This window comes from Macrosteles quadrilineatus, unplaced genomic scaffold, assembly GCF_028750875.1.
Source record: "Macrosteles quadrilineatus isolate MER2022 unplaced genomic scaffold, UCM_ALF_1.0 Scaffold_3__2_contigs__length_128488019, whole genome shotgun sequence".
NCBI lineage: Eukaryota > Metazoa > Arthropoda > Insecta > Hemiptera > Cicadellidae > Macrosteles > Macrosteles quadrilineatus.
In genome coordinates this window covers 33,978,523-33,990,348 of record NW_026542596.1, presented here as the reverse complement: position 1 = coordinate 33,990,348, position 11,826 = coordinate 33,978,523, and the positions used below count along the sequence as shown (strand labels likewise).

Below are 11,826 nucleotides of genomic sequence, written 5' to 3'. Positions count from 1 at the left end.
TAGCAGACAGCTGACGTGCGTATTTGTTAACAGCTTGGTTAACCTCGGACCGATGACTGATGTGTTTTATTACGTTTATCATTGTTTTAGTGTTAAAATCAAAAGTAGTGATATACGTGGTGCATTATAAGAAGATTTAAGTGATTTTGAAGGGCTGGTTGATGATCCTGAAGAAGTAGGTAGTGATAATGATGTAAATTATCAGCCAGATTCCTAGCTATGGTTAGGCTATGCATTCTTAGCTAAACGCTATGTACTGAAATCTGTTTTTTGCCCATAACTTATTTATTTGCAAATCTACTTCCTTATATCCTACTAATATTATAAATGAGAAAGTTTGGATGTATGGATGTATGGATGGATGTATGGATGTATATGTTTGTGACAAGTGAACGCGAAAAATACTGGTCGGATTGGGCTGAAATTTGGCATGATGATAGTTCACATTCCCGATTAACATATAGGCATATTCTTATTTCAAAAATCCTTTTGGGCTCCGCCCCAGTGGCTCTGGAGTTTCCCATGTTAACCTTATGAGAAATAGAATTATTGAATCTTAACAGCTGTTTCAATAAAACAAGTTGGTTCTGTTCTATGATGTTCAATAGCATTAAAGTTACAAGGATTACCAATAGGGTGCAGCACTATTATTTCTTTTACATTTATGACAACAGCTAATTTGCAACCAAAAGGTGAGTGAGCATAGCGAACGAACTTCAACCTGGAGGCGAGTTAGCGTAGCGAACGAGCTAACCTGAAGGCAAGTGAGCGCAGCGAACGAGCTCCAACCTAAAGGTGAGTGAGCGTAGCGAACAAACTTCAACCAGGACGTGATTGAGCCATGCGAACGAGATAATCTTGAAAATTAAGAAGTTAAACGGGGCAAAGCCCGCGGGTTACAGCTAGTTATTATATATTTGTAATCCTCATAAAATTTAGAACAAAGTGGCTATTTTCAAATATTTATAGACCTATAATTTATACAATTTCATTGAGCGCGAACTTATTTTTTTTTTTAAATTTTCCTTGAAAAATATTTTTTTACCTAAAATTTTTTTTTGAAACAAATGTTCTTTATGTTCTATGTATATTATTGAAGCCCATTATTTTCCAAACAAAATGGTATATAGAACAGTATAATTAACATTGTTTTCAAGCTTCTCAGATCAGTTTTAATAAAACCTTGCAAATGAGCAAAAAATAGGCAGACATTAAGGCCAAAACAAGGGACACTCGGAGTTTTAATAACATTGAACACCGACGCAAGTGTGCATCGTTAGTCTATTTCAATGTGATCAGCTGACGCAAATATGCGTCGGTGGTCTATTGTGAGAAACGAGTCGACGCACAATTGCGTCGCTGGTCTATGCGAACGTAAATTCCATATAATTGTGGTAGCGAACAAGTTAAACCAATTTATTTTGTCTAAACCAAATTATTGTTACAAATTCTAATATTTGTACTAACTTGACCCAGATTTGCTCAAACATTTTCCTATTAGCTGTACCTATTTGAATATCGCAAATATAGAAAGGAGTGTACACACTTGTATTATTTGTTGGACTAAAATTATTTGTATAACACTATTTTTTGCAATATTTCTGTACAGAACTGAAGCCTACCAGTAAAATGGGGGCGTTGCAATTAATATCCTCCGACATTGGAGAATACAGGGAAGAGGTGTCAGAGAAAGAGGAGATGGAGGATGGGGCGAAGTAAAGACTAAGATTAAAGAGAACTAACTAATGGTAAGTTTTGCCATTTACTTAAATTTAATACTTATAAATCCAGGGCCGTGTCCATTGCCCCCAAGCCTATGTCGCATAACCCTCCTGAATTACTAGTATTTAACCAGCATTTTAACTCGTGAGGTGCCCAAAAATTTGCTTTTGTTTTTTAGGAAATGTAGGCTATATTTTTTGACACCATAATTATAATTGTTCTGAATAGTTTTTACATTTGGTAAGTAGGCCTACTGAAACAACAATAATTTTAAGACAAATGGAAAAGCCCCTGTCAACAGAAGCAGTTGAAACAAGTATAAAAATTCTCATACATCAATAAGGTATTTATTTTAGTACTAGTATGGTTCAATAAGACCTTAGAAGAATATAGAATAACACAATTTGTTGTGATAAATTTGATTTATTTTGCTATTAATCTCCTTTTATAATATTTTATATTTCTATAATCTCCTCGAGTCTTCAGAAGAAGATAGAGGAAGTAAATAACAGACTTGTTGAAAGGACGGATGACCTCGAACAATATCTGCGGAGGGACAACATTCGTATTTTTGGTGTCAAGGAGACTAAAGATGAGATCACTGACGAGATTGTGGTAAAGCTATGTCGGGAAAAACTTGGTGTGGAACTGTCAAAAGACGCAATCTCCCGTTCACATCGAGTCGGCAAGCTGCAGACACCGGGAGACGACGGCAGGGAGCGGCATCGGCCCATCATCGTCCGATTCAGCACATACCGGGCCCGACGGACTGTATTTGATGTGAAGAAGCGGCTAAAGGGGACAGGCGTAACCATCAAGGAGGACCTGACGCACCTTCGCCAGCAACTGTATAAGCAGGCGGTGGCAAGGTTCGGCGTGGGAAACGTCTGGACCCAGGATGGCAGAGTGCTCTGGGTTGACAAGAGCGGGGAGAAGAAGGTGGCGACGAGTCTGACCGACCTACCAGCTTTGGCCCAAAACACTGCTTCAGTTAACAGTTAAGATTCTGTTTAATTTTTATCACCAGCTACTTTTCTATAATTTTAAATTTTATTATGTTATTATACATTTACATTTAATATATTTTTTAATATTTTGTTTATTTTTATATTTACACTTTTAAAGAATAGTAATGAATATTACTATTAAACTGAAATAGATTTTGTTATTTTGTTTTAAATTAAATTATAAAATATATTTTATGATCTTAAAGTTTGAAAGTTAAGTTTATGTTCTCAATTTATTTATATTTATTATCTTAGTGTGTAATATGGTATTGCAAACAGTAAATTAATTTATTTATTAACATTTGTTTTTATATTCTTTGCATGGAAAAGTTCACGTTCAAATAATAAATATAAAAAAAAATCAGTTTGTTTACAAATGTATAATGAATATGAGGTTTTATTGTTGAATTTAATGTCATTGAGTTTAGTTTCTTTGGATGTATTTTATTCTAAAATAGGGGAAAAAAAACTTTTATTTTTTGTTCATTTGTGAATTGTTAGCGGAGCCAGACAAGCGTGTTGTTTTATTCTTTACAGTGATTTTGATTTACTTTAATAATTTAAGTAGGTATGTATGTATGTATGTGTGTGAGTGTGAATCAGTGATCGCAGCTTGTGCAGTGGTCTTGGGTGCGCCTGTTGTGACGTCGCGACCTGTGATAGCGAGTCCACAGCCGCACAGTGCTCGCCACAACGACCCGCTTATCTCTCCCCCCCTCCCCCACCCATCACCCTACACTGTCCACCGCTGATTGTCTTTCTCGCTCCTTATCTCCCTATCCCAAACACCTGAAAGCGGCGAACATCAATGCCCAGTCTTTGCGTGCTCACATTGATGAGGTTAGAGAAATATTTTGTCCCGGTAATTTTGATTTAATTTGCATTTCTGAATCCTGGCTGAAGCCGAGTATTCATTCAAATGAGGTGTCCCTCCCTGGATATGTGCTGCAACGTAATGACAGGATTGGTAAACAGGGCGGTGGCGTTGCGGTGTATATCAGGGAGGATTTAAAGTTTAAAACAGTCTTTTCTTCACCATCGGAGTACTCGGCTGGGCCAGAATTCCTATTTATTGAGATCAGTTTGCCTGGAGCAGATGCGCTGTTACTAGGAGTGTGCTACCGCCCACCAAGATCAGGGCATCTGCTTGATTTTGAAAATGCTCTGCTTAACGAGATGTTCAAATACAGTCATGTTTTGATCATGGGTGATTTTAACACTGACTTACTATCGTTGACTCATAACTTTGAACACAGACAGCTGACTACCATGTTTGAATCGTGCAACTTAACTGTACTACCACTCGATCCCACACATCATGTTGCCAATTCTGACACCCTCTTAGATTTAATAGTTGTGTCCAATGACCACGATATCATTCATCATGGGCAGCTTCCAATCCCTGCAATATCTAAACATGACCTCATTTTCTGTGTGTACTCAATCAAATCTCCCAAGCCCAAAGCAAAGTTTATTAAATATCGGGATTTTAAAAATATGAATGACGCTCAGTTCATGTTAGATGTTTAACAAACTCCGTGGCACTTCATTGAAAATTTAAATTCTGTCGATGAAATGGTTCATGAGCTAAATTCATCCATATTGAATCTCTTTGACAAGCATGCTCCCATCGTTTCAAAACGTGTGACAAAACGAAGACCTGTTCCGTGGATGACCCCTGAAATTAAAAGTTTGATGGCTCAACGTGATAGCTTACTTAGAAAGGCTAGACGCTCCAGCAATTTAGAACTAAAACAACAATATCGGAATCATCGTAACCGAGTTAAACAGCTTCTACGAAATTCAAAACTCAGATACATTCAGAAACTTTTTGAAAATCAAAAGCAACCATCAAATGTTTTATGGCGCAAGGTTAAAAGTCTTGGGCTAGGGAAACAATTTGATTCTCAACCGGTACACATTCCTCTAAATGAGTTAAACGTTTACTTTTCTTCTTGCAGTCAAAATACCAACCAGCATCAAGTTGACAGTTACTTAAATGAACTAGTTAACTCTCCAACCCTACACCTGAGATATCCTGAGTTTAATTTTAAACCAGTTATTCAGTCCGATGTTTTGATGGCTATCCGCAGAATCCGAAGCAATGCTGTCGGTTCTGATGGTATCCCTATTCGTTTTATCAAAGACATCCTCTATGCCATCCTTCCAACTATCACGTTCATTTTTAATGCATCATTAAGGCACCATTCTTTCCCTTCTTCTTGGAAGTCTGTCATTATCCGTCCCCTAAAAAAGATCTCAGCCCCAACCTTGGTTGGGGATTTCAGGCCGATAAGTATTTTGCCCGCTCTATCTAAAGGCCTAGAAAGAATCGTTCACTGTCAAATCACTGAATTCATCACAGAAAACAACATTTTATCTGACTATCAATCTGGTTTTAGGACAGCACACAGTACAGAGACAGCACTCCTTCGAGTGACTGAAGACATAAAACTTGCTATGGAGCGTCGACAAGGAACGATTCTAACTCTATTTGATTTTTCTAAAGCATTTGACTGTGTTAATCATGACCTGCTGGTTCAGAAATTACGGGCCATAGGGTTTTCCCATCTTATATATTAAAAAAATATGGTTTTTCTTTTCCGAGTTCGATTGGCTCTTCTACCGGACCGATTTTCATGATTGAGGTCTCAAATTGAAGGTATGCACGCACAGATTTGCCATCAAGCATCGGCATATATTTATCTATAATCCCACTCGGCTGATACGTAAAAGAAATTTGCTCCCCATGTATTTCTTATGGGAGTTAAATTTGGTTTATCTTTGCCGAGTTCGATTGGCTCTTCTACCCGACCGATTTTCATGATTGAGGTCTCAAATTGAAGGTATGCACGCACAGATTTGCCATCAAGCACCGGCATATATTTATCTATAATCCCACTCGGCTGGTACGTAAAAGAAATTTGCTCCCCATGTATTTCTTATGGGAGTTAAATTTGGTTTATCTTTGCCGAGTTCGATTGGCTCTTCTACCCGACCGATTTTCATGATTGAGGTCTCAAATTGAAGGTATGCACGCACAGATTTGCCATCAAGCATCGGCATATATTTATCTATAATCCCACTCGGCTTATACGTAAAAGAAATTTGCTCCCCATGTATTTCTTATGGGAGTTAAATTTGGTTTATCTTTGCCGAGTTCGATTGGCTCTTCTAACCGACCGATTTTTATGATTGAGGTCTGAAATTGAAGGTATGCACGCACAGATATGCCATCAAGCATCGGCATATATTTATCTATAATCCCACTCGGCTTATACGTAAAAGAAATTTGCTCCCCATGTATTTCCTATGGGAGTTAAATTTAGTTTATCTTTGCCGAGTTCGATTGGCTCTTCTACCCGACCGATTTTCATGATTGAGGTCTCAAATTGAAGGTATGCACGCACAGATTTGCCATCAAGCATCGGCATATATTTATCTATAATCCCACTAGGCTTATACGTAAAAGAAATTTGCTCCCCATGTATTTCTTATGGGAGTTAAATTTGGTTTCTCTTTTCCAAGTTCGTTTGGCTCTTCTACCCGACCGATTTTCATGATTGAGGTCTCAAATTGAAGGTATGCACGCACCGATTTGCCATCAAGCATCGGCATATATTTACCTACTGTATTGTTCGACCAAAAAACGTAATTTGATTCATTTTCGGATTCTTTCTTCAATTTAAGATGTATTTCACCAGTTATATAATTATATAATCCTATATATTTTGGTCTAACAACCTCCAGAGAAATACCGGCTTTCATTTAAGCTATTAGTTTTTCAAATCGGGCGAGTTTCAAGCAAACGCAAGGTGAACAACAAACATTTTTTTTATATAAGGTATTTCTATGAGTAACAATCAATAGCTCCAGTAATGTTTAGGTTTTTTATACGTTTTAGACTCAAAATAATCAGTCAATTATAGGCTTTAATTTGAGCTATTGATCGTTTGAATCAGTTAAGCTCAAGATACTGTTTTACTCAATCAAAAATCATGAACTTGGTTAGGCCTATATCTCGGATATATATTCATTTTATCGCTGCGGAGCAGCATGGGTCCTCTAGTAATTCTCTTAAATGGCTGAGATCTTATCTGTCAGATAGGCAGCAATGTGTGGAGATTGGTGACACGAGATCAGACTGGGTGACTGTTACATGCGGTGTGCCTCAAGGGTCAATCCTTGGGCCTCTGCTCTTCGTACTGTACGTCAGTGACATAAACTTGACCTTGGTCAACTGTAAACACCACATGTACGCTAACGACTTACAAATCTATGACCATTTTACTGCAAACAACGAAAACGACTGTGTCAGAAGGATCAATGAAGATGTCAACCGAATTGTTACTTGGACTGAGAATCATGGACTGAGACTAAATCACGAAAAGACGAAACCGATTGTCATTAGCCATTCTCGACTTCGACCTTCAATTGACTTAGACTCCATAAACCCAATCACAGTTAATGGCAAAGCACTTCCATACTACGACAATGTCAAGAATCTTGGTATATCTTTCAACTCTTCACTTACTTGGGACATAGCAGTTACGGACACACGAAAAAAGGTTTTTGCCTCCATACATTCATTGAAAAGATTACAGAATTTTTTACCACAACACACTAAACTACATTTGATCAAATCACTTGTACTACCCCACTTCAGTTACTGCAACTCATTGATCAATGACTTGACTGCGACTCAGGCGGGTATGCTCCAGCGGTCACAGAATTATTGTTTGAGATTTGTCTATGGTCTGCGACGTATGGAGCATATCACGCCATACTACCTTGAGGCACACATCCTGAAATTAAATGATCAAAGATTCATTAAAATTTTGTCATTGGTTTTTTCAATTTTGAAAACAGGCTCCTCAAAATATTTCAAATCCGATTTTAAATTTGTGTCTCAGGGTAGTTCACGAATGTCTCGTTATTCTTCGGTCACATTGCGTATACCTCATCATGTGACCACAGCTTATGGCAGGGCTTTTGTTGTTACCGCTTGTCGTCTGTGGAACGGCCTACCCCAACACATTAAGACCATTGAAAAACGTTCCCAGTTTGTGGCGGCACTGAAAAAGCTCTATTTTGAGAAGATGGTCTCGGCTGGCGTGTCCTAGGGCTACTGTTACCTTGCGCGTTTGCTGATGCGTGTATGTCACATTATTTATGTTATATTTTTAATTTCAGGTTAAGTGTAAGAAAGGGCCATGTGGCCCTAACTTTGCCTGAAAAAATAAAGGATTTTTCATTTCATTTCATTTAATTTTATTTAGCTCTATACACTTATCTTAAAGTTTCTCCAACCTCGTTCAAATTATGTCCAAATAAATAGTACCCTACAAACTTGAAAAGCCTTCAAAATACTCTTCTGTTTCAGTGATGACCAGCTCAATGGCAACTAAAAATGTCCGCACGTAGGCCTTGAAGCGCCCCTATCCCCACCACCTTTCGCCAGTCACTCGCCTGACAGGGCAGCAAAGAAAACTGTCAGATAATTTTGCCACACTCTGTACATTATATTTTGTGCTATACAAAATGGGTTATATGGGTCGGCTCTTATATATTGATCCAAACGTTTACTGCAATTGTGGCAAAATTAAACAATATTGTCCTCGGTTATGACCAAATCGTGATTGCAGGGTCATCATCTTCATCTCCCAAGGTCGCCAGTGGTTAAAATTGTGGGCATCCTCGGAGCAATCGTGAACATCTTTCGCGGTTGCGAGGCCTGATTATCGTCACCCGCGATCGCTGGTAGTCGTAAATTTCGATCACACAATCATTGCAGACGCTTTCGGCTATCATGAGAATACAAGACAAAGTTGGATTATTGTACCCCCTAATTCTAACAGATTGTGGGAAAATTAATTTTCCAAGAGAAAAAGCATTCTTTTGAGGCCCCAAGTGAGTCCCCTTCCCAGGCTGAAGCCCTTGGCAATCGCAGTGTCCACTGTTAGGGGAATACGGCCCTGATTTGGAGGCCTATGTTGGTGTGGGGCCTGGTGCAAACCGTCCCCCCCCCCTCAGTACGCCACTGAGTAGCCTACATTAAATAATGATAGAAGTATGCATAAAAAGACTCTTTGTTCAGAATACTGTTTTTAATATTAATTTTTGTTCTGTTATATCCAGGCCTGATGACAGGGTGGATGGCGATGGAGGCATGGAGGTTGGGGGAGAGGAGGCTGAAGAAGTGGAGACAAATCAGTTTGGATCCATTATGTTGATTAGTTTAACATTTATTTTGAACATCAGTATTTACATTTTTTTTCCTACAGTTACCTAACAATGTACATGTTCTCTCACTGATTTGAGAAAGCAAAGTGGCCAATTCGCTCATCAGTGAGACAATGTTAACATTGTCTCACTCCAATTACTTTGTCTCACTCCAGATTTTCAACGTGAAGGCACGAAATAGTGAGCGCGTAACATGCAGGCAACGCCGTATGCGCGCGAAATACGTTGGCAGCACTGGCTGTAAATCAGCTGGTCAGCTGTTGTACTGTTGTATTTTTGTCACTTCACATTAAATTAATGTTATATTAAAAGTTCACTTCTGTGTAAAAATAGGTTATGTTTCTTCACCAATTTATTTGTTTTATGGTAACTGTAGGAAAAGTATAATGTGCAACTCGAGTTCAAAGTACAATTGCCTCACTCGAGAAACCATTCCTCACTCGCCTACGGCTCGTGAGTAAGGATTTCTCTCGAGTGAGTCAATTGCTCACTTTTCTCACTAGTTGCACAAATAACTATTCTCATTTAGATTATTAAATTAAGATAATTTTATTGTTTTTATGAAGATGTTTTCTTACATTTTTAATATTTGTTTGTACTTCTGCCTGGTAAAAAAAAAACCGTTTATTATGTTTGTTAAAATGATTACTTTCACTAACTGACCTTGTCTTGGGTAACAAGAGATATCTTGATACTTAACTAACAGGGTGCCTGTTCTATGGGGTTGTATAAGTCAGTAGAAACCTTCTTATATTTCGATACTTGGTAAATTAATCATTTCCAACTTTATATAGTATAGATCGCTATTCCTGTATTGATGTACTGAAATGAATAAAATTATATGAAATGAAATGTTGTTTTTTTTATATATTTTGATGACACACTATTAAAAAGGCATAACAATATTCTAAAGTTTATAACAGCTAATTTTTGTGTTTTTATTAATGATTTATTGTGACTTTTGAGTGATTGAAGGATTTGTGATTTGGTTTTAAGGAGATTGATGTACCAAATTTTTTTAAATCTATACTTATTAAATACACAAGCAGGTTTTTTGTGACAATTACTTCTCCAAAATTACTGAACCGATTGACATGTTTTTGGTGTCATTGGAAAGAGCATAACGTGAAGTTGTTCAAGAAACTTTCTCTTTAGGGAAATAATTAGAGAGTGAGAACCTGGGGCTCTTTAAAGTTTCGTATTTCTCCATAAGATTAACATGGGAAACAAACATTGTTGTGAAACTCCAAATGTTGTCAGAAATTTAAAGTGAGAAGAAGGACATATGTTAATTGTAAAATTGTGACAGAGAGGTTATGCAGAAAATCAGGTAGTTAATGGTTATTTGGTGCTATTAAAATAAAGACTAAAATTTGTAAATGTACTGGCGACAATGGGTGATACAACGCAAACTACATTATCATTGACAAAGACCAACATGGAGAACCTATTGTGACTATAAGTGGGAAACATTTCTACAACACACTAAAAGCCCATGGTGGATGGAAAAACATAGGTGTGCTATTCCCGTCATATTCTAACGTCACTTGTATTGCAAACAAAAGATCACCTGATTGTAACTGTCAAATTAGTATGTATTTGTTTTGATTTGATTGTTAATGTTTTTTTTATAAAAACACACATTATAAAAACAATAACAACCAAATCAAAACAAATACATATACTAATTTGACAGTTATAATCAGGTGATCTTTTGTTTGCAATCCAAGTGACGTCAGAATATGACGGGAATAGCACACCTATGTTTTTTCCTTCCACCATGCTAAAAGCCAGATCAGCTTTTGAAACATGATAAAATATTTACAAGAAATGTTGATTATGTTGAACTGGTAAGTACATTGTGAGTATTATCATAAGTTACGTAATCTTTGAGTTGACTCTTTTAAACTCATCGGAATTTATAACCTATATTTGTTCTTAAACAAGTTATTTGTTTTTAAATAGCTCCTTTATGTACTTCTTTGCGATTGCTCGATTTCGAGCAACATATACCTAGTTCAATTTATGGGTCAACTTTTTTTTATAAGAACCGGGTTTCGTTATTCATGTAACTATTGGAACACTTTTTATTATAGTATCCATAATACGAGTAAAAAAATTAAACATAACTAGAAAACACCACGTAGGATTCGAATCAGCTGCTTGATATTGACATTTTGTGGACATTGTGTGACTATTTTTATATATTTCAATCTACTGATGAGGGAATTAAATTAAAAACAATTTATTTAGTATAAAAAGTATAGTTGACTTCCAATTAAAAGGTTTATTATAATAAAATAACTGGATTTGTAATAAAACAACTATTATTATAATAAAAAGCTAGTGACATCATTTTTTATGTTTATGAACCATACCGTTTCTGTTCTAATATCGGTGATAACATTTACAGTAATTCCTTTTACCTACGACCTTTTTTAAAGTAGCCGTTTCAGTTAAGTCCTTTAATATGTCAACAGCTGATCTTGTGTCTTTGTTTTTGTGTCAAATACTGCTCCATAAAGATTACATAAAAATTTTTAGAGCCAGTGGGGGGGATTCCTTAGAGAGTTTTTTTAACGCCATATAGTTGTTAGCACTCACCGATGGTCTTTATCACCATGCAAAATTTGAAAATGATTACTTCAGCCATCTTGGAGGAGATTGCGTATTACGAAATGCATAAGAGTCGACGTATAAGAGCTTCGCTCAATGAGTTATACGATTTTAGATTTTTTTAACATAGGGTAGGTAAGGTGTTTACATATTTCCAGCACAAAGAACCATTTTGAACAATATTTTTGAAGATTTTCAGTGTTTGTTCTTGTGTCTGATTAACATGGATATGGATGTC

General features: G+C 36.8%; 1 protein-coding gene across 1 annotated transcript; it reads left to right on the top strand.

Moving 5' to 3' along the window:
• The first annotated feature begins 1,816 nt into the window (after positions 1–1,816).
• Positions 1,817–9,814, top strand: LOC128989098 (protein unc-13 homolog C-like). The gene is made up of 3 exons (XM_054410958.1): positions 1,817–1,843; positions 2,209–2,719; positions 8,868–9,814. Exons 1-3 carry the CDS (start codon positions 1,817–1,819, stop codon positions 8,960–8,962), a joined length of 633 nt encoding a protein of 210 aa, XP_054266933.1. The 3' UTR covers positions 8,963–9,814.
• The last annotated feature ends 2,012 nt before the right edge of the window (positions 9,815–11,826 follow it).

Coding starts and splice junctions, on each gene's coding strand:
- LOC128989098 (XM_054410958.1), top strand. CDS start 1,817: ATGTCGCATAACCCTCCTGAATTACTA. Junction 1,844..2,208: donor ATAACCCTCCTGAATTACTA/GTATTTAACCAG, acceptor TCGAGTCTTCAG/AAGAAGATAGAGGAAGTAAA. Junction 2,720..8,867: donor AAACACTGCTTCAGTTAACA/GTTAAGATTCTG, acceptor TGTTATATCCAG/GCCTGATGACAGGGTGGATG.